General features: G+C 36.4%; 1 protein-coding gene across 9 annotated transcripts in view; it reads left to right on the top strand.

Moving 5' to 3' along the window:
* LOC106673799 (serine/threonine-protein kinase N) overlaps nucleotides 1-24,193 on the top strand; it is a 68,925-nt gene that overhangs the window by 20,007 nt on the left and 24,725 nt on the right. For all 9 annotated transcript variants that reach the window (XM_014406119.2, XM_024225906.1, XM_024225901.1 and 6 more), the window contains one exon: nucleotides 252-582. In XM_014406119.2, coding sequence (XP_014261605.1) covers nucleotides 252-582 — 331 coding nt within the window. The remainder of the gene's footprint in view (nucleotides 1-251; nucleotides 583-24,193) is intronic.

The following is a 24,193-nucleotide window of genomic DNA, read 5'->3' as shown; positions in this document are numbered from 1 at the left end:
AAGGTTTAACTGTATTTACTAGAATAGATAGGCGCTTAAATATTTTTAATTCACGAGAATTCATTTGCTTCGCATTTTTTTTATGTTCAGATCTTCATAATCATATTCCATGCTTCTTGATGTTACTAGCAGTTACGTTATATTATGTAGCAATCACTTGCAATCCCCATTTTTTAAAAGAGTACCACCACACAAAAAAATCTTGCACATCTCTCTTGCCAAACTTTGTTAATATTCTTTTAATTTCACAGGGTGATTACATACGGCACCCGGTACTGTACGAGCTGAGCCATAAATATGGCCTGCAGACGGAATCTGTGCCGGAGGCGGCTTTGCCGAACAAACTCGAGGAACTCAAGGAGCTCATCAGGAGGGAAATAAGAAAAGAGCTTAAAATCAAAGAGGGTGCGGAAAAGCTCAGGGAGGCTTCCAAAGACCGTAAGTCCTTATCGGACGTCGCCCACATAGTGAAAAAGTCCAATTCGAAGCTCTCAGAGCTGCAGGCCGAACTTCAGGAACTCGAATCGCAAATAATTCTAACCCAGGGGCAGAGCGATCCTCTCCACACAAGTAACGGCCATGGTGAGCGCAATTTTTCTATTATTATTTCGATTGCTCCTATTTTTCACCAAAAAAATTAAGATGGTTATTTTTTTGTTAATCCATATTGAACAAATAAGTATATTTCCTAAAAGTCATTCATTTATATTTAATATTTCAATTAATTACACCTCTTATCTAAGGTCTTGGTTTAGCTTTGGCTTTTAGCTAGTTTGGCAAATTTAGCATAAATATATTCAGATGACACGTGAGAGATGACAGATAGCTGGAGTGGAAGTTTCGAGATTGATTCGTTCAGATCTCTTAAGCTTATTGCAATTCCTAATAAGTAATAAATTTTTTATTAGTAGTTAATTGCCCTCTTTATTATTAAGTCTATCGTAGACAATGTTTTGAATTTCAATCGTGACGTTTTGTAGATTAATTCTTTTACGCATTTGTGTTCTTCTCTTAAAAACCTTCTAAATAGTGAAAAAGATCCTTAACGTGGAAGATTATGAGCATTAATTAAAATTTCCCAATGGTGTCTGCACGCAAGATTTTCTTTTCTGGTCCCAAAAGATTAGAAATTTAAATTTAAACCCTCCCGCTCCTTCGGATTATTTTTTTTTTCACTTTATTTTTGACGTCACCCTTGAGACAGCTCGCTAAATCTGTCACATAACTCCGGTTTCCTAGGAAAAAGGCACGCCTTTCTCACAAAACAAAATATGGGGTAACCACCGTTGTTTATTGACATCGTTTAGGCTCGGACGTTATTGTGTTTATATCCTTTTTCCGTGATTTATCATTAGGTCTACGTTTTCCTGCCTTGTTAGTACAACATCGAAAAAGTTAGACTTCAAAAGAAAACATTATGTAAGTCAATAGAATTGTATTAATTTGTACTTAGAATTGTTTATTTTTTATTACTTAGAATTGTAATTAAAGTATCAACTTCGTAATAACAATAAAAATGCTTTGCATACTTCATCGTTAATAACTTTTGCATTATTTATAGTTCTAGTATAATAACGAAAACCATAAATTCATAGTTAAATTTTGTTTTTCATAGCAGTCGTAAGAGGGTTAGAAAAGAAGTTCATGTAGTATATAAAGTATGATTTATTTTAATTTTGCAGTGTTGATTATTCATTAGTGTAGAAAATATTAACAATAAAGTAAAACTGTAAAGTTGATGGTGGAGTTTAGTATACAAGTCGGTGAGCACATGAACTGACATAGGTCCGTCTACACTCGCTAGTTTCGATGTCACTCAAATGCGTTTTGGCTTTTGGCTTTCCCCATCGTCAGTGAGGATGCATTTTTGGAGGGCCATGTTTTATGGTAAGTTGCTAGGCCAAAATAGGGTCCAGTGCTTAGAGAATTCATATTGACTCCTTTTTTTGGCCAAATTGTCCAAACCCCTGGTATCGGTCCCTGGGCACTAGGTCTACAGGCAATGAGAAATTGGACAGGTCATTCTTCTTATGACTTCTGCCAGGTCTTCCATACAATTGTTGCCTTTATCCCTTTTGCGTCGTCTCTATACAGTAATCTTATGCATACATATACAAAGATGAAACTAAAATTTATATAAAGAAGAAAATTAAAACGAACCCACTACATAATTAGGTTCAGCGGTTATTGAAGGAAGAATCTAATTTTTTATTATTAGAAAACTATTAATTAAAATAATAATTAATAAGCCGGCGGTAAAACATTTACTATTCCCGTTTGGGTCAATAATTACTGATGATATAAGGTCTTGGTCCGGTATTGATATGACAAATATACAAATAAGGATAACAACTACGGTTATTTCACATTCGTGTTTTCCTGGGATTTCTAAAAATTGTATTGTGTCAGATAAATTCTCTTAAAAATTCTCCCTTATCGGAACATTGAAGATTAGTTTTATCAAGCGTAATTAAATTTGTAGTAAAGGCTGCGTTTATCTAGCGAAAATAAACCAAAAGGCATTCGGATAAATGCAATGTTTATAATACTCACATTGTGCATTTAAGGCTGTTTACGACTTTCTGACATTGGAAAACTCTCACATATCGAGTACGTTAAGGAAAACCCCTATGGCTAACTTGCCAGTTTCTAGTAAATTAATATTACGTCCATAACTTCCATTGGCGTATCGCCCTAAGAATATTGAACTGTTTGTTCGGTAATTCTCTAACATTAAGAGCAATTAATGGGAGTAATTATCGAGAAACTAAGTTTCAGTAAAGCGATTTTCCAAAGTGAAAGGCCGTACGAAACAACTCGAGTTGATATTATTCAAAAGTATCTATAGTTTTGATATTCTAATATGTGCTAGTGGGTTATGATCATGTCATAATTTAATTATTATTTTTTGGTATTTACCCAAATTCGTTATTTTGAGAGTTTCTCGCCAATTTTAATGTTCTACTTATTATTGAGTAAAATTCTAGCTTTGCTCTTTAATTATTTTTGATCATTTTGATTTATTTATTTTTTTTTTTAAGTAAAATAAATTAATTCTTGTAAAAAAGGGTGGCTTAATGGGGGTCAAACCACTTTACAATACTTTGTCCATTAAATTTCATTATAATTAAACTTCCATGAACTATGCCGACCGCTAGACGAGTCGGACGCCCAACCATTTTGAACATTGTAATATTGATATGGTCATTAGACTTAATTATACCTAAACTTCAATTGCTGAAAGTGTATTTTGGATTTGGATTTACATAATCTCAAATGTACATAGTTAAGCGTAACACTTTTCGCACTAAACCGGCAATCCCAGCTATTTACTTTACAGTCTTGCCTGTATACTCGGCCGTCCTAAAAAGGACAATGAGGATCTTTAACGTCCGCACCTAGCCTATTCGGACGTTTTGATTCTCAAAATGAGAGCTGACGCACCTCCACATACGACAGAATGGTGTTACTGCCGCAGCATTGGTATAGAGGCAGCTAAGGCCCTTCGGCCCACCCTCTCTCCCCGCTTGCCCATTCCGAGTGGTCGGGTCTGCATTAAGCAGCATACTGCCGCACGCAAAGGGCTACCTAAGCCCCGAAATACATCAGCACGGTCCCCCTCGCACTCCCTAGATAGAGAAGGCTATCTCCCAGAGTATTGTGGCTTCCTAGAGTAGAAACTACCGGATCCGCTCCGGCCGCGGTTTTGTTTATAGTGGAATTGCTAACCACCCTCTTACCAGCAGATTTGGAGAACGACCTACCCAGTGAGATGGTAGTCCGGAGTCAGACCTCGGTCTTATGCGTCCATCCAACGCGGTTGGTTGGGCTCCGGGTGTTATCAACAGCTAGGTATTTCAGCCCTCTACCACTCACCTTTAAACCTATCATATAACTAACCTAATTAAGGGTCGATGGGGTAATCAGTATTCCGCCATGAGCCCTCTCACTTTACGCTAATAAATTCATTCACTCTCAACAGACACTAGTTATACAAAATTAGCATTTCTATATAAAGTACAACAACCCTGTTGCCCCAAGAATCAGAACAGGGGACTCTGTATCAGTACTTTCCTCTTTGTGTATGTTTATTCGAAAAATAATGTTGACTAACTTCCCAGTCTTTTTTCTTTAGCTTTATTGTAACTTCAAATGTTAAGCAATATTCAAATTGATATATGAAATGACCTCTAAACGCTTGAAACAAAATTAAAAATAACAAATAGCACATTAGTTCTTATTTTAAAATCTAGTCATTTAAAAAATAATAAAACGAATATGGAAAGAAAAGAGAATGTGGATGTTGACTTGTTAGTGCGCCGTTAAAAAATTCTCGCAGTTTTTAAAATCTTTAGGGAAAACGATCGGTTTGTCATTTAAACTTTGCTTTTATAACCATTTCTTTTAGAGATTGGTCGCTGCCATATTTCCGAAACACCCTATATCCATTATTTATTAACGTACAATACTGGGTACAATCATGAATAATGTTAAAATAAAAGAAATTTGTTGCCATGAAATAAAAAATTTTGTCTAACCAATTAATCAAAGGTATATTAAAGGTAAAACTATAAACTGAACACTCCGGTCAGGTTCAATTAGGAGTTGGTGCTAGATTTCACTCGAGCAGACAAATGGATAGGTTTTGTTAATGATTTGAAGTAACGGCATCCAATCTGTTAATCAACAAGGACAATTCGAAAAGGCACTGAACTTAATTCTCCCTGCACCGCTCTAAAGTTCACGACCTCACTTTTGTTTTGTTGACTTTTTTGAAAAGGGGGAAACTTTATTATTCGACTAAGTAAACAGACAATGAGTTTAATTTATAACTTCTTTGTAAACATGTAAAACCGTGTACACTTAAAAAGAACTGTAAGTTGAAATCTCATATCGAAAAGATAAGTTTCTTTTATACCGTTATAAATACATAAATTCTGTTTGTTCTTGAAACTATTCTCTTCAAGATTTTAAGTACATAAAGTATATTAAAATTTATATCTTAATTAAGTAAAGTTAATTCCTATCACAAAAGGAGGCTTTAATGACCAACTACCTACTACCGTTGAGTGACACGGACGAGGGGTCAAACCACTTTACAATACTCACACTATTCACAATTAAAAGTCCCGGGGCTCTGCCGGGTTTCGAACCTAGGACCACTAGAGGGGCAAATACACGAGTCCACCCTAAACACTCGGCCCCCGCGGTCCCATAAATTTTATATAATTGATTCAATCCTCGGTGAAACGTATTTAAATACGTGAAATTTGGTTAGACAGCGTTCTACAAATCGGTCTATTGCTTACTAATCTATTTTTTATATTGTCAACAACAATGCGAGACATTTTTATTTAAATGAGAGATGAAATTCGAAAGGGTTCGCAAATCCATTTACTTTGCTTGAAATTTGACTAATCAAACCGAAACAAATTTTGCCCATTGACTTCTGTCTTCCAATGGTTACAGTACTCGTGACAAGGATATTAGAAAAAAACTGCAATAATGAATACACGACACAACTAATACAAGTTACGAAACTAACCATTGAACAAAATACTTCAAAATTAATGACAAATTCACCCCAAAAGACGGTCTAATGATAGGGAACCCAACATTGGCCATTCTTGCCAGTGGTGTTTCCCAAAAACCTCGAAGAGAACCATTACTTACTCGAATTACTCCACCTATTTAGATTTATCGACGACACATAGTTGCCATAATAGACAACTCCTCAGTAAACGAATATAGGGACCCACAATAAAACATAATTCTAAATATACAGAAAACCCACTGTGACACCATCATAAATGCATAATCCAACCACACAAACATACCAACACAAAATTTCAGCACTACGATACATGATCCACAGTCTAAAAACAATACCACTCAACACTAAAAATTATAATGAAGAACTACAAACAGGAGCGAACATGGCAATAAAAATGATACGAAACAAGCGCCACCCAGAAACAACAAAAACTAAACACAAAACAACATCAAATGGACAATATTCACATTCACAGGAAAAGAAACCTACCACTAACGAACTTGTTCAACAAACTCAAACTAAAAACAGCACTAAGGACCAACAATAACACAAAATACTAAAAAGAAACAGACAACTGGCGTGCTAGATAATAACGATGTTTTTGGCATCACGTGTCAATGCGGAGAAAAATAAGTTGATTGTTGATTTTTACTTACATAGCTCAGCAATTATTAAAAAATATATACGTTCGTATATCCGTTGTAGAGCCATGAGGAAGGTGAAATAAAACACAAACTTGGTCTAGTTTCAACACAACATTCTCCGATCCAACCAAATATATTGTGAATAGTAGCTGGTCGATCACATCATAAACCATATTCGAAAAAATTGGCAGACAGTTCCTCGCTGATGATGGTGCATTGTCGAAACGCGTTTGAGTAATTCAACAAATCCGCAAGTGAAGACGGACCCAATAAGTGCCTCTTTGCCTTTTCAGCAAGGTTACAGTACTTTCATATAATATAGTATTCATATTCATATTTTCTATAAGGGCAACCATATTTTTTTAGTGATCTTAGATTTTATTTGATTGTTATCATTGTTTCAAAGACGCTCAATTTCCCCCTTGGTGATTTTATATTGAAAACTGCTAGAAATTTTTAGTATTGCGTCTCTATTATGACGTGACAGTTCTCACCGATTGCACTGATAAGAAAATAATAGGTCTCATTATCTGAAGTAAACAGTTTAACGAACGGAAATGTTTCCCTATTATACACTTTGTCACTTTTTACGTAACTGTGGGAATCTGTAAACATCTCAGCCTTTCGATCGAAGGGAAACTGAATCTGCGAACTCAGGCAGAGGGGAAAAGCGTTAGGAAACGGCCTTTTCAAATATTGCATAGGTGGTACTAGCCGGCGTGAGAGAAACAGGGGAAAGTCGTATTTTTATCTACTTCCCAAAGGAAATGCATAATTACGGAACACTTGTTTAATGGATCCGTGTCAGAGCTCTCTGGATCCGAATGGTAATGAATTTACACAGGTACGGTAGTTAATTAACTTGAAAGCAAAAGGATGACATACTTGTTTGTATTGGATCTTGAATATATTTTGAAGGCATTTACCCTGCGGATTATTACACCCAACATTCGAATGCAGTTATTAATCGTATATTTTGTTTCTCTCCTTAGATAGCACGTATGTCCTATATGTGATTAATTTAAAACGTGATTTGGTAGACGTGTAATTGGTCGACAGTAATCTTGGTTTTGGATTGAGTCTATCGGACGCTTTTCATCACCTCGCTATGTACAATAGCAGAGCTGACTTGAAAAGACGCGATTTACAAAAAGCGCGAAGACGAACCATCGAAGAAGAACGATTGCCGAAACTCGAGATCGGGGAGGATAGTATGTGACAGGGATAAAAGAGGCGGCCACAAGATCTGCACCTCGGCCTGAGAGGATCTATTGTGCTCCTATATTTTTATAACTCACTGGCCAGCTTCTGGGTGCTTGTTAATCAACCTCCATAGCCTTTCCAGCGGCTTCTAAGTGTAGGAACTTGCTTGTGGTTTTTCCTCTCCTCGTTGCAGGAATCAGCACCTCCTTAGACCCTCACAAAAACATAAACCGTGTTCGTCGGACTCCTCTTCTCCCTGGCAACTTATCCCTCTGCACAGTGTTTCTTCTGTCTGTACTATCCCGGAACGTGTGCCTTCTTAGGCGGCAGTACGCGTCCTGGAGTCCAATCAGAATTCTGGTTCTGTCGCGGTTATCCTCCAGTAATTCCTTTGTAAGTTTGCGGAGGCCTGGGGTATGTTCCACCAAGTTTTTGACTTGATTTTTGGATGTGTACGGTTTTGTGGCTAGATGCTAAGCTACAATATGGTTCAACAATGCTTCTATGTTCCGAACGGCCAGAGCACATGCCAGGGTCAGATCATTGGTGTCACTGACTTCTGCCAAGGTTCTCCCATATTCCATACGCAAACCTCGCATGAGGCAAAGGCCTTTTGCCGCTTGACTGTCAGAGAAAATGGCTATCTCCCTGGAATGTTCCTAGCCTTTTTATTTCTATGGAGCATTGTTCAATTGCTGTGATTTCAGATAACTATAAAGTATTTATTTACCTTTAAGTCGATCCAGGAACCCAGCTCCAGTCCCTCCGCTTTTGAACCATGAGTACACCAACAATAGTAGTGGAACATCTGAGCACCTCTTAAGTACCTCTTACTTGTTGTTGGTAATAATTTGGAGAAGTAGCATCGACTGGCACGCCTAGTATGGCATCTGCCTCTATCTCCTCTCTTAGTTTCATTGTTCGTTGATATGGCCTATCATTGCAGATGGTTGTCTACTTATGAGCCTGTGAGCCACTGCTCTGTCTTCTTCGTCTTGATTAAAATATGGAGCGGTGGAAGGTTTACCAAGACTTCCAAGGCCGCAGTTGGCTCTGAGCTGCCACTTAATACCTTGATCGCCTTAGCCTGCAAAGCCTTAGTCCACCACACCACCGACCCATATGTCAACATTGTCTTATGGCGTAGGTGTAGAGCCATTTTGGGTTTAATCCTCAGCTTTTAACACGGTGCCTTCTGCACCTCTAACATTTAGAATTGTCAGATATATTTGAACTGTAATTATTTTCTTATCTGTTGTTGGCAGTTTTCTCTGATGTCATTTTATTTTCGACTGTTTTGTGCATTTTTATTTCACATTTATGACCAAGTTAGCCACGGTATTTGTAGAGGAGAATATTGATGCATGGCAGCCTTTTTACACAAATATAAAAACTTTTGGTTGAAATATACTGTCACACCGGTCAATTCAATATCTTGGACATTAATAACATCGAATTTGTCAAGAGTTTGAAGAGATTTATGAATAATATGATTTAGTATAGTTCCAACGGTCTGTCACACGTTGGCAGAGCATCCAAAGCCGGAAGGCTGATTTTTGTCACGTATCCATTCCACGTTAGAACTTCCTCAGACTGATGGCATTTCCTGTCATTGATAAAACCGATCGCCGATGTGTGACCATTATCGTTTGCGATTCGATCGCCCATTTATACTGAACAGGCGCTAATAAATTATAATTATCTATGATTACCGACTATTAATTAATCATGTTTTAACGTAAAATCGGTGGTTAATGATTTTTTGTGTCATTCGTACGTTAGCAACTCAAATATCCGTTATGCAAGTTTAAAATAATATGTTAGTAATTAATTATTCTCTTGAGTTTATATCCAATTTCTTGTTCCGATTTCCTAAGTCTCGTGACCTCAATTTATCACTCGAATAACTTGCACTTGGGTAATATCATTTCTTGTAAATTTATTGAACTCATTTACTAATTTTTGAAAGTTAAATTATTACGAAATTCAATGATACTAACAACTTCCGATAGTGTACTTTAATCATTTTTTGAGAGCTTGGTACTATGCTTTCTAGAATATGATTATAGTTTGACTAAATTCTAGAGTATGATTTTGCACAGTGCTTTATTTGTTTTATTTTCTTACTTCTATGCTCTTTTTTGTCGTTGAATGTTACTTCTTCTTTTTTTGATACTTAATTGTACTTTTTGAAATTAAACGGTCAATACTATACCAATCTCGCTAGCTGTTCATGGAGAAAAAATTGCAATTCATCATGTTACTTATCAAGCATGATCTTCAGCAAATAGTAAACATCCTCTGGTTATATATTTTTTGCGTTTTACATATGTAATTTTATCTTTTTTTAATTGGTCATTTGAGACACATCGAACAACCTTTCTCTGCATGCCGGAAACATAGTGGGTTTTGGGCTAAAAGTGTCTTGATATTTCCTCCATTACCATCTAACTAACCTAAGGGGGGGATCGATGTGGTAACATTATTCCGTCTTAGACCCTCTCACACTATATATTCACGCTAATAAGTACATTTACTCTCTACACAAGTTAGTAATGCGGTACTATCATTGCTCTATACGATAAAAAACCTTGGTTACTCCAACAACCGGAACCCAGATACAATTCTCTCACAAGTACAATTCTCAATCGGGTCCCTGAACTATACGCTCTATACAATCAGGTTCGACACATTGAGCAACCTGGAACACATACGCGGGCTTTGGGCCAAAATTGGGTCCGTGAGTCAACTTCGTATGACCTATCCTTAATCGGGTGAGAATTCCTTCAAGGCAACCTATCTACAATGTTTTTGATACGCGAGAGCTTCTCTGCTGATCCGGCCCGTGTAATAAATATGAATACAGTATATATTTGGAAAATTGATAATTTCGCAGACGGTTTATTACCATACCGGATAGTGGAACATATTTTATTTTTCGTTTTAATTGTAACATACATTTTATATTTTTTTACTATTTTTATCACGTTATACTTAATTGTGTATTTTATATTTTATTGATTTATTGTTCATAAAAAAGTTTTCCACAATTTAAAAAATTGATAATTTAATTTTACTAGAACTAAACTCATACTGATAAGTAAAGAAGTAGACTAGATAAATCGTTTTTGACTCTTGTTAATTTGAATGACTTTTTGACTACAATGAAATGGTATTTATTTGAAGCTAACAATCCAGTATAATCAGCCTTCTTGATACAATCGGTGAAATAGTGCTACGATTTATTTTCCCTGAAAGAACAAATAGCTAGGGAATCGAAAGGAGCGATTTACATCTAAAGCAATCAGCTTTCACTTCACAAAGACCAGATACCCTAATCAAAAGAAAATCAGCGGGAATGCATCCCAACAGGAATGCATCCCTCCGTCTTTTCCAACAATTTTCTCACCCGATAGCTCGTTTCTCGACTGGCAACTTCTCTTTTCTCTAATTACGCGTGAAAGTCATTCATAATTATGGTGAAGTACCGGGATCAAAAATCTTCCCAAGAGAATAATAATAGCGATCACTTTCCAAATTTATCGTTTACTCTTTGCCGACTGATTTAATTCATTGTTTCCTTCATGCAGAGGTTCTGTCGTCGGTGGCTCGAAATAGCCCCACGGCAATTATGATGATATAAATTACAACTTTATCCTGGTAACGAGGAAATTATGTTTGACGCAATGTAAACAACTGCCTGTAATATATCACTCAATCTCGTGGCATGGCAAACGTTTCTAATCACGCAAACACGATATTCTTATGAATTTACCCCCCCCCCCTCGGTGTTGTTTAAAAATTGTTTTTCCGGTCAAACTAGGGTGTTTTTTGGTTTTTTAGGTTTATCGGTTTTTATTTTTAGCTGTTTTTGTAAACATTCTTTATTTTAAAGTTGCCAGCAAAACGTACACACGAATCAATAAAGTATGCCCGTTTAAAAATAACTATAAAATGAACAGTTAGAATTAGATCGAAGACAAACCGTTTAAATCGGTAACTGTAATTTCGAGCTAATTGGTATTTTATGAGTTGTTGTTAATGAGGAGCTAATAGACGTTCCTTAACTTGAAATGCTGTCGTTAGGCTAAGTTTTCCAATAACTGAAAAACTTACTACTCCTTTATAAATTCACAAGTAACATTCTATAACGTGGGTTGATTTATGTGACTCTCTTCTATAATCTCATTAATTTTTTCAGTTCCACTGGAAAGAAAACCCCTATGAACCCATTCAGTGAAAACATTTCTTTAAATAAATTAGTAGGATATTGCAAAGACAAATAATTGTGCATATTCAATTCTGTTAATAAGTAAGTGAAATTAATGGCAAAAATATATTTTTTGACCCACCATTCATAAAAATCGTACAGAGTTTTAGTGTGAGACGATGATGGGTTATTGAATACCCCATAGAACTTCAATTAAATTAGTTATCATCTTATATAGTATGTATGAATCGAGTTCTCCACCACACTACTTAGTAGATATTTCGTTTTGTTTTACCTCTTGTGTATATTGACATTGAATGTATTTGTTAGAGCGAGTGGGTATCCTATATATATTGAGTTTGATTGTATTTATTAGAGCGAATGTATAGTCTGAGCAGATGGTGGGATATTGAATACCTCCTTCAAACCTTAATAAGAATACGTAGTTACAAACTTTTATGTGAAAAGGGTGAGGGAGGAATATCGAGTATTCCATCGCACTATTTAGTAGATACCTCGCTTTGTGTTACTTATGCTTATATTGAGTTTGATTGTATTTATTAGAGTGAATGTGTAGTCTGAGATTATGCTGGGAAATTGAATATCCCCATCGAACTTCAATTAGTTACAAATTTATGTAGTATGTGCGGTGTTTATTGACCGTTAGTTAATGTTTATTTGTAGTTAGTTGGTAGTTCTCTATTTATGTAGTATAGTGAATAGACGTCTCTTTCTCCGCATACACCCCACCATTCGTCTCGTTTTGTATTACTTATTATTTATTAATTATTAACGTTGTTATACTTGTAGAGCCCTGATGAAGACCTAAATAAAGGTTGAAAGCTGTCATAAGTTACAAAACTTACTTGTTTTTGTTGACCGCATTTCTGATTTCGATTTTATATTGTGTTACTAATGTTTATATTCAGTTTGATTGTATTTATTAGAGTGAATGTGTAGTCTGAGCTTATGCTGGGAAATTGAATACCTCCCATCGAACCTCAATTTGATTAGTTGCAAATTTATGTAGTATTGTGTGGTGTTTAGTGACCGTTAGTTAATGGTCATTTGTAGTTAGTTGGTATTACTCTATTTATGTAGTATAGTGAATAGACGACGTCTCTTTCTCCGCATACATGCCCCATCATTCTTTTCGTTTTGTGTTACTTAAGTTTATATTGAGTTTGATTGTATTTATTAGAGTGAATGTGTAGTCTAAGACGTTGGTGGAAAATTGAGTACCCCCATCGAACCTCAATTTGGTTAGTTAGAAGTTTATATAGTATACTGAACAGAAGTCTCTTTCTCCGCATATATGCTTCACCATTCGTCTCATTTTGTTACTTAAGTTTATATTGAGTTTGATTGTATTTATTAGAGTGAATGTGTAGCTTGACATTATGATGGGAAATTGAATACCCCCATCGAACCTCAATTTGATTAGTTACAAATTTATGCACTAAACTGAATAAGACGTCGTTCTCCGCATATATCCCCCACCATTTGTTTCGTTTTGTTTTACTCATGTTGATATTGAGTTTGATTGTATTTATTAGAGTGAATATGTAGTCTGAGGTGACGGTGGGAAATTGAATATCTCCATCTAACCTTAATTTGATTAGATACAAATTTATATAGTATTTAACTAACTACATTTTATTTTACTGAATAGACGTCTCTTTCTCCGATTTTCATCGAGCATCGCTGCGGTGGGATTAGCAATATACACAATTTCATATATTTACTTGATACTGTAATAACAATTTGTTTAAACTATGTCTGCCATAACTATGATCATAAGGAACGTGTCTAAAAAAATTCGATCAAAATCTAGTGACCAGTAGATTTCAAGATCATCTCTTACAAGCAAACTTTCTTTTTTTTTATATTAGTTTGGATCGATAAACAGGCCTCATTTAGCGATTCGAAACCAATTTTGGAATCAGGCCTAATTAAGTTCGCTAAGGTTGAATTGGCCGATTTCCAGTGTAGGCGGAGGCTGCATGGAAGTACCCGCAGGATACTTGGGAGGACTTGATGAAAGCGTGGGATGCAGAACCGTAGAAACAATAGACGTCAAGAGAAAGGGGCGGTCGCAGGGCACAGAAGAGAATCGAACATCGAGCCTGAATAGGATTAGGAACAAAATCGTCCCAAGGAAGTCTCAACTCCATCCTTCAATGAGCCGGCCGAGATTAAGAATTGGATGTTAGGCAAGATCCGGCCTCTGTATAGTGCCCGACCGTTTTTGTTAAGTGAGGCACGCCTTTTATTTCCTCCGACGCAATAATCATTCTCAATCGGTTTTATCGATCCCATGCTAATTGAGTGTTGTTAAGTTTAACTGTTAGGGATTATCTAGAGAGTAATGGAAATGCATTTCCTTTAAACAAAATAATGTGTTTAGACAATTAAATCTTCAAAGAATGCTCTTAAACTCACCCTCCTTTCATCTTAAATCGTTGCATAATACTCAAAAACGTTCCTTTTCCCTAAGGAAGCCCTTGTAATTATTAAATACCAGACGTTCTCTGTTCCATGAAGTATTTATTATTCACACCCTTGTTGATCTTACGATCTTGTGAGATTTTCTCCTGTGGTCTGCGGGGTGATAAATTTATTGATTGATAGTTACCTATCTGATCTCCCATGATTTTTATTAATTCAGACGCATTTCGCCATCTTTAGTGTTTGGGTGATATCTATCGCTTTTGATCTTACACTGTGTGTTGGCATTGACAGTGAAGAAATTTTAAAAGACGAAATAATCACGTGTAAATTCGATAAATAACTATTGTCGCGTTTTCAGGAGACGTTTTTACATAGATGGTGCGCTCGTTAGCAGGGTTAGTAAGTACTTATGTGACTATCGTCGAATTTAAACCGAAGGAAAAAAGCTGAATAAAAGCTCAACAGTTCGGCGACCGGCGAGGAAAAGATGTCAGACCGGTTTCGTTAGTTAACTAACGGCCGGTTCCGGCCAAACGGTACTCCTCATAATCTCTTGAAATTTTTGCTCTCCTCGGCAAATTGTGGAAATCGATTGTGTCAAAAGTGAAAATGAAAATTGTCTGGATTGAGGGGGAATAAATAATTGCGGACCTTAGAGAGTACTCGGTGCGAAATTGTTTTTTGTAGAGATTCTGTGGTGAAGCTGGATGCAAAAGAAAGTATCAGTTTATTTCATCTAAAGGTCAAGTTTTACGGACGGTCAAAGTCGCATGCGGCATCCGTCAAATCCGACCTTCACACGATTCCACGCTCGTGAAAAGGTTTGACTTTAAAGCTTACCTGTCATTAAACATTGAAGATGTAAAAGAGAGATATTCCGCAGATACATTGAAAAAGTATAGGTTAATTACCCTTTATAAATAATTAACTTGTCATTTTTTATTGACATAATGCGCATAGGAACATGCTCGATAAGCGATACAAAGCAATACAAACTTTAGAATTAAACAAAAGGCCGACAAAACAGACCCTCCTCATAGATGGTGGTGATTTACATAAAATTAAATTATGCTAACGTGTTTTATTCAGCCAACGTTCAACTTTAGAAAAAAAATCACAGGTCAGAGACATGGTTCAGGACGAGTACTTTCGCCCCAGTTGTGTAGGCGCGACCTTAGCAGACGCCCACTGACCGCAACAACGCAGACCGACTGCCTCAACAATTTCACGATTTATTATATTCTTAATATTTCAATTTGCATTTTGCTGCCCTTGCCTTTTAAAGGCTTGCCTCATCACATTATTGTGATCGTTTGTAGCCGGAATTTAAATTCAAATTGTTACAAAACGGGAAGGAAAGTACTTACCGGGTGACAAGTAGGTAGCATTTGTCATTACATAATAGCTTTCTTATGGTACCGCCGCATGTTTTCTAGTTTTTAGTGTTATCTAAGTTTTCCTTAAATACTAATAAAAAAGTGGAAAGTTTAGGGGCCGACAAACAGCTGAGTCCCTCTGCGTGTATTTACTTATTTTTCTGGTCTTCTATGCGTGTTTTTCAATCTGCAGCCATTTGAGGGTCTTGATCTGTTACTGACTCTCCTTTGTATGAATAGGTTGTCTACTACTAATGAACAGACGAAACATACAATATATACATAAACACAGAAGTCTGGTCACATCATTTCACCAAAGTATTCGATATTCCTCGAGTAGAGTCGCCTGTCCCGGTGCCTGTCATTTTTATTTGACTAACAAAACTCCGAATAATAGGCAGAGCAGGAAGTCTGAATCAATCAAATTGCAGGTTCATCGCCCCTCATACCTCAAGGAGAAATCTCACAATTTAAAAGAAAATATGTCATGCTGTATGACGCTGTCGGTTTAACATCGTCGGTATTAAATTTCCGTTGCCGAAGGGCAGAGTTGTCTATCTGTAGTGTGTTGCTGGCCTGAATAAAGGGCATATGACGTCTCGCCGACACCCATTGTCTAATTCTAAAGGGTGGATTGATAAGATCGGACGATGACATTTCTCCCTCACCCTGTACGACGCAACATCGCCGACCGAGTTGTGTTTCTATTTTTATTCCTTGGGATTTTTCTCGCGTGCCTCGTCCCTTTTCGTGCCTCAGGGTCGAAATCGCTGTGTACATTGTGCAGGATAAGAAACAACGAAACCTATGGGAAAATAATTATTTCTTCACCGAGATGACCTTTGATCCTCTAATCTTTTAAGGTGTAAATTTATCGTGTCAATCATATGAAAACGAATCGTTTTTTCGTGAAAAAAGGAAATTTGACGTCTACATAAATAATGTATTATTGATATATTTATACTAATAGTTTCATTTTACCCCGGATCTTAAGATCGATGTTTAAAGACCATTCCTGAAGGCTGGCTAGAAAGCAGTAGCCGGCTGGTGAAAACTTGAATTCAAAGTCAAAGCTTCGCCAGTGAAAGTAAAGTTATCAGGTTGAAGAACCGCTTCCTACATCAATCAAACCGTAAATGGAGCTAGTCAGATTTCTTTTTATTATTTAATTGGATTTAATTTTATACTAGGAAGAAATGCAATTAACTAAGCGATTATTTTTAAGTGTAGTTTAAAGAATTTTATTATTTACGATACTATTATTAACAACACAACGTACTACGTCAATGAAATTGTAGTATTGCATTTTTCGGCGGATATTGGAAAATAAAGGGGTTCAAGATGTTCTAATATTTACTGTTCATTCTGGAGTGTATTTCCCTGATGGAATATCTATGTTTGGCATCTTAGATTAATTGCCAAAAAAGAATGGAAAAGAGGGGAAAAACGTCCGTTGAGAACGGTACCATCTGCTGGTACATATATGTTCATGTTAGATAGCACAAAGTTCAAACAGCATTAACTCAGAGATTGCTGGACTACAAAACTAAACTGTACTAAAATGTATGGAGGCATGCAAAATAAAATCACTCTCTGCTGGGTCCCAGGACGTGGGAGTAGAGGGCAACGAAAGAGCGGACTCCCTTGTAGGGAAAGAGGCTGCTATACCCTGATAGGTAAGTCCTTCTGTGGTATAGGGATTCTGTGAGATAGCCAAGCAAACATCAAATCACTAAGTTAGCTCAAAGATGGTGTTGAATTGCAAAACTAAACTAAACAGTTTAGGTACGCAACGAGAGAGCAAACGTCCTGCAAGGAGACAAGGCTCTGCTGCTATAACCTGAGCCCTTTTGTGGCGTAGGTATTCAGACTAGCAGTGAGAACGTCGGACAAAAGGGCACAATGAAAATGAGGAAACGGTGGAATTCACCCATTGAACATAAACATCCAAGAACTTTCTAGCAAATTTTGGAAGGAAAGAAACGCCAGAATGCATCTAATAGGATATTGCGGACTGAAAGGGCATCTGAAGGAAATGGGTATAACACAACACAGACGTGTAGATTCTGCAAAGAAGCAGAAGAGTCAGCAACACACCTAACAAAATGTGGACATATTTATCCGCAAGAGGAAGTGTTTTGGGCTGTATAACGTGACCGTATAAGAAATCCCCCTGAAACCGGGCTACTAATCTAGTTCCTTGGTGAAGTAGGTCTCACCGATGTGCTGTGTATGTATACAGTGTCTATAAGTACAGAACGTGGGATACGGTAGCTCTTAAAGGGCGCGGTACAATTACCCACCCCGAGCATAACATCTACATCTTGGCATCTTAGATTATTCTAGGTGTTGTACTCCCTGTATTCGATTGGAGACTGAATGAACCAGTCGTATATTGAATTCAACCCTTTTGGTCTAATTTCGATTCTGCTCTTTTTACGGAATAATAATATAAACATCTACAAACTATTCATCTATGTTAAATAACGTTGTTTTTCTACCCGGTTGCTTAATTGCTGATTCATATCAGCTTCTCGTTGTGAATATTCAGCTGATTGCTTTGTGACTCATCGACCAGTTACCGCGTGACCGTCCTACTCCGAGAATAGAAACCGATCTGATTAAGGGCAATAAGCTAGTAACAAAGTACGTTTTAAAATTATTTCTTGCAAGACTGTTGCTGCAAGAAAACGCTTTGAAATGGGGGCTTTGTCATGTCGGGTATACCACAACTTAAATTTTATAAGGCACAGAATCGTTCGGAGTTTATCGTTCTTGTACAAACACACGTGGACATCTTATCTTGACACTTGAATTTGCGGATAATTTCTTTACTATTGAACTTTGTGTAGACAAAATTGTCGACAGGTAATTTATTAAAATGGTCGCAGCTTTTCTTCAAATCGGTTCGCTATTTGGGCAACTTCCAACTGGCAACTTTCCTTTTAAACTGACTCGTCAGAATCTGAGAGAAGGTGGTCACTCAAATAAACAACGTTTTTGCAACCCCCACTCTTTTTTTTGAACTCAGGCTATGAAATGTTCCCCATTCATTTTTTTTTCTTTTCTAAAATCCTAAATAAAACGCATAATCCAATAGATTTGGTCATATCTTCCACATGGACGAATTCTAATCATGATAATTAACTTTTTTATATATACAAATATACATAAATTTTGTTTAAAAATGTAAATAAACCATTTCAATGTTCAAAAGTGCCTTAAGCTAAATTTTGACTGAGGAATTCATTGTTTCGAAAAGATTGAGATGGATATGCGTCTGTTCGTTAAACCGGTCTATTTGAATAATAAATTCTAGTCTGTAATATAATTATAAACACAAAATTGATATTGGTTATTAATTAAATGAGACATGCGAACAGTTATTTTTGGCTCAGTAAAATGATGTGACGGGAGGTACTTAAGATGTGGTTATTTGGGGAAAAGGCTGTTTAGACTCATAACGGCCACTTTAAAAATTGTCTCATTAACCTAGCTGCCGTGATGGCACGCGAACTTTGTGCCATTTGGTAAAATTTGGTAATATAAGAGAAGTAGATATCTTATAGAAAGTTGATACTGTTTTGTGTTTTTACAAGAGAAACTAACCAAGTCTAGGCATTTCGTTTGGCCTAACGTTTTGTCACGAAAATGTCAAGTTAGACAGGCGAAGGTTGCTTTTATAGTCGGGCATTGTTTTTCGAAGTTCTTCCATCTCTTTTTCTTATTTTGAACATTTCGAAAAGTGAAAATGCTAAATATAAGTTTTCCCCTTCGTACCTGCTAGAAATATTGCAATTTTATGGAGACTTAAGGCAGTAGTTGTACATATAATTATGTAGTATATATTTTATGATTTGTAATTTAATCAGAATTGGAGTTACAAGGAAATAAAATCATGGTTAATGACTGGGCTATAGTAACAGTGTATAATTGATTTTCTTAATAATTATTACATCTATAATAACAGATTGATTATACATTTTTGATATAAAAAAATATTGGAAAGTTATGTACATTTGTCTTATTATACGGAATTTTACTGCAGAATTAAAAGATTGGTAATAAAACTTGGCTGTGTTTACTTTAGGAAGTTTACTTGTGTTGTACGAAAATCGTGATCGTGGTGTAATGTTGTTTATAACTGATTAATATTCAGAATTTTGAAATCTAATTTACACAAGAATTTGCTAATTCTCTGTATTAAAGAGTCAATGTGAAGGTCAAATTTAAGCCTGTAGTCAAATATGACTCCTAGATATTTAATTTTTATTTACAAAGGCAGTTGAAGTACATAAACAATTGGAAGATCGACTATTGATAAGTTTATTTATTAAAGCAGGAATGGGTGTAGACCATATTGGAATTACTCAAGTTATTTTTAGATAAGGAGAATTTATGGACTTTCTCCCTAAAAGCTTGTCACTCCCCGGTGTGGGTCTGTACTTCAGGGGATCACCTTCCCCGTAGGCAACTGGGTCGCTAGCATCTCCCTTAAGACAGATGTCCAGGAGATCGTCGCTTCCCAACCAACAGGATTAGGCCGCAATGGAGGCTTTCGATGGCTAAGTCATTTCAGTCCGTAACGCTTCGAAGCTATAATCTACCCTAAACCTACCTTCTATGATACAGTCGCACGAATAAATGCATTCACACCTATGTTGCACTCGTTCTGATTAGTCGGTGAAGTACTCGAGATATTCTTCCATCGGCCTACACGCAATATTAATATTCTAATATAAATTGGAGTCGATGAGAACTTTTATAAACATTCCGCCATCGACCCTAAACACACATCACTGCTGGAGGGGCGATGGTAACGCTGTATTTCACCATCACGACTTACCACTCACACTCATAAATACACGTACTCAAACAAAGCACAGGACCATAAAACAGATCAATATAAAAAAAAAACTTTTCCTCTAAGAATCGGAACATGGGACCTAGATATTCGCCGTCGTGCTCAAGCCCAATCGTAAGCGGGAGCGGGGAAGCCAATTAGTTAAGGCGTCGACTCTCAGCTAGTAGATCCCGCGGTCGTGGGTTCGATTCCCACCGTCGCCTCTGGGCTTTTTTTTTTGACGCCTAAGAGGATTGACACAGCACTTATCAATGGAAGGCCTGGTTTGGGATCGGATCTCAGCGACCCTGAATTTGGTCTCGACCCCCTTCGAAAATGAGTTTCTTCCATGGAAGAACACGGGCACACTGGGGGCTCATTTCACATACGACCCCCAAAAACGGAGCCAGGGAGGAGTACAACAAGCTGTATAGTGCTGCAGGGCTCAGGGTTCCTGGTATTCACCACAGGGATGGAAAAAAAGTATATTTACCATATCGGGTGGCATGCCTGCACGTTTTCTGTAAGGAGCCAAGGCATGACAAGCAAGCTTCTGTTATATGGAACACATCGAGCAACCTTTCTCTGCATAAGGTCGCTCTATTCTTAATCGGGTACAATTCCTTGTTTCAGACTCAAGTTCTCGGGGGGGGGGGGTCTCAGGAGCAAGAGCCTTTTGGACGACCTCAAAAATTTTATGAGAGAAGTTTTATTTAAGTTTAACAGAAGAAAGTTTTTATCCAACCATTTTTTAAATTAAACCCAGTTCAATATTGATAGTGTTAATTAACTTAAATAAATTGGCTTCACTATATAAGATAACTGTCATCAGCAAAACCAAATAATTTACCAGAGATATCTAATTTTAATAATTCATCTATGTAAACTAAAAACAAGATAAGTCCAAATACATTCCCAGCGTTTATCATAACCTCAGATCTAAGAATACGATTTCCTTTGGTTTTTTGGGTGCGATCTTTTAAATAGGTTTTAATAAAATTAGAATGGAATGATCAACGGAATCAAATGCTGTTCATTCCTACATAATATTAACTAATCTACCTAAATCGACATACTCTCTACGTATTCTCTATTCCACCATAGACCCTTTAACAACAACCGTTTTTTTTTCTTTTTCACTTAAAAATCGTATACCAATTATTCGTTTACGTTTACAGGATTGTCTGTTGTCAATGGATATCGATGTAACAATGTACCCGTGTATTGTACGTTTCATTTCTTTCCGGTACATTGTTCTATGTTAATTGGGATGAAAGAATTTGACTTCGTTTTCCATCTTTTTCAACGTTCAACCGCCAAAATATATATTACACGTATTGGTCGGTGACCTTTTCTCCTTCAAATCGACACTCACGTACTGGAATAATTCTTCCATGGTGTTCTTCATTGATTGAATAATTACATGCGCACTGTCTGAATTATAAACTCATTTATAGGCGGAATGAGGAAGGGTTCAAGGTTCTTTTTGTAATATCGAATTCGAGAGAGTTGTGGTCGTCTATCCGTAAAGTATAATTTCGAAAAGAGAAATCTTTAGTTTGATAAAAACATGTTATAAACTCAGTGTACGTCCTGCATCGTGATGGTATTATAACAAAACATTTTAAGCCAGTTAATTAGAAACTATCTCCAGGATAATTAAACAAGTTATATGTAGCCTTTTCGAAGTACTTACATGTATTTTTAGCATTTGAATTCTTCTTTATCTCACCGTCAAGTTCAAACCAACTTGGATGAACTTTGACTATGGGAAAACAAATCCAAATGAAAAAAAAGTTGAGGATTCGATTTCATCCAATGACATTCCTTTCCTTAGATGTTTTGGCAAGATGCTTACTTACGTAGGAAGCAGTAATGACTATATTAAAGTTCTTTCGTGGTGTGTGGGCCGTACGAATGTTCAATAACATCTTGTTCCGACCAAAAATGTTACTAGGCGGAACTGTTGACTTTTTGTTAAAATTTTTGTCATTTTAACCCATAATTTTAATGGCAAATGAATCTTCCCTGTCGGAAGAAAAGCGTTGCATTTTCTTTCCTATAATTCCGTATTTTATTCTTAAAAAATCCTTGTTTTTCTGACCCGTTTGATAACTTCGTCTCATCAGTTATGCACTACATATGTTTTTTTATCTCATAATTTCTGATAAGAGTTTCATTTTAATTGCTTTATTCTGACGTGATGTTTTAAACGGTAATTCCAAAAATAAAACAATTATGCCGTTGTATCAAAAGGAGACAATAACTGCAATAATTAATTTCTTATAGGGTTACTGTTCGAATCTCAGTTGACCAGAATTCGAACACATACTAATTCCAGATGGCATCAGGATCTTCCAGGCAAGTCCAAACAATTGAAAGATGTACCCAGTTCAATGTGAACAAAGGGTACAAAAACAAGAATACAGCTGTCATTTCGGATTGCTAAGCAGCCATGGAAGCACTAATTTCAAACATCAATTAGTTCAATGATAGTGCTGAATTATAAAACTAAACTAAATAGCTTACGTATGCAAAATAAAGTACCCTCAGCTGGGTCCCAGGACATAAAGAGAGTAGAGGACAACGAGAGAGCGGACGCCCTTGAAAAGAAAGGGCTGTCATACCGCTGATAGGTCCTGAGCCCATTTGTGGCATAGGTATTCATAACACTATCATTGAGTACCTTAGACAAAATGAAAATGTGGAAACAAACTCACTCATTGGACACAAACCCAGGAACCTTCTGGCAAGTTTTGGAAGGAAAGAAACTTTGGAATGCATCAAAGTAAGCAGGAAAAACTTCGAAATCTAACAGGATTCTTAACAGGACACTGTAGACTAAATGGGCATTTGAAAAAGATTGGTATAATCCAACATTACAAAGTGCAAGCAGGGTAGACACCATGTCACGTCCTAACTATGGAGCCACATTTGCCCGCAAGTGTTTTGGAATGTACAACGTAACCTTAGAAAAATTCATCCTCTAAAACCCGGCCTAATAATAGTTTTCTTGTTGAACTAGGGCAACTATAGGTACAGATCCAGGGAATACAATAATTTTCAATGGAGGCAGTATATTACAAACCCGAACATTACATCTTACACGGAATTAGACACAGTATTTTTATAATATGTAAGAAGGTATAGGCAAGAAATGATATCAAACTATAAAAAAATTAACTATGCATCACAGCTTTCAGATAGTTCCTAACGGAGATAACAATGAAAACAATAAATTATATTTTAAGAAGTATTTAATGTATGTATGTACGTGCTTTAAGAGAAGGGTAAGGATACTTTAACGACTTTAAGCAGACTAATAAATTTAGTAACCATTTATCTTATCACTATATTAATTCTGTCAAGAGACAAGAAATGAGTCAGCCAGTTAAAAGATAACGTATAAAATAAATATGTAAATTAACGAAACAAATATTTGAACTGACTGGAAAAATCGTAAGTGTAAACATGAAAAATCCCGTTTTAAACACACGCGCTATTCCATTCATCCATTGCGTATTGACAAACACTTATGATCGTGCTAGAATAGCATACCGATTGTGAAGATATAAATAAGACATGTACACCGATTTTTAAAAAAAAGTTTTAAACCACAGGAAGATGAATCTACTGGAAATTTCGAGTTTAACGATCACTCCTTATCAAAATGCTAATAAACCCATTGGAATAACTATTTTAAAAAGACTCTTATCGTTGGGATAAATAAGCTTATGTATTTTTCTTCCGGAGATATCCGGTATTTTTGAAAAATGCCCATTTGGAAGTAAGATGAAAGAGTAATGTTAGTGGTGTATAATATACTGCGTCCTTTCAGAGCTGTTGTATCCCCCATTCTTCACGTACAGCACACTATAGTCCAAGTTCTTTATGAAATATTTTTATTAGGCC

This window comes from Cimex lectularius, unplaced genomic scaffold, assembly GCF_000648675.2.
Source record: "Cimex lectularius strain Harlan isolate CLEC.00 unplaced genomic scaffold, Clec_2.1 scaffold23, whole genome shotgun sequence".
Classification (NCBI taxonomy): domain Eukaryota; kingdom Metazoa; phylum Arthropoda; class Insecta; order Hemiptera; family Cimicidae; genus Cimex; species Cimex lectularius.
Note: the sequence above shows the minus strand (reverse complement) of the source record. Positions and strands in the feature narration are given on the sequence as shown.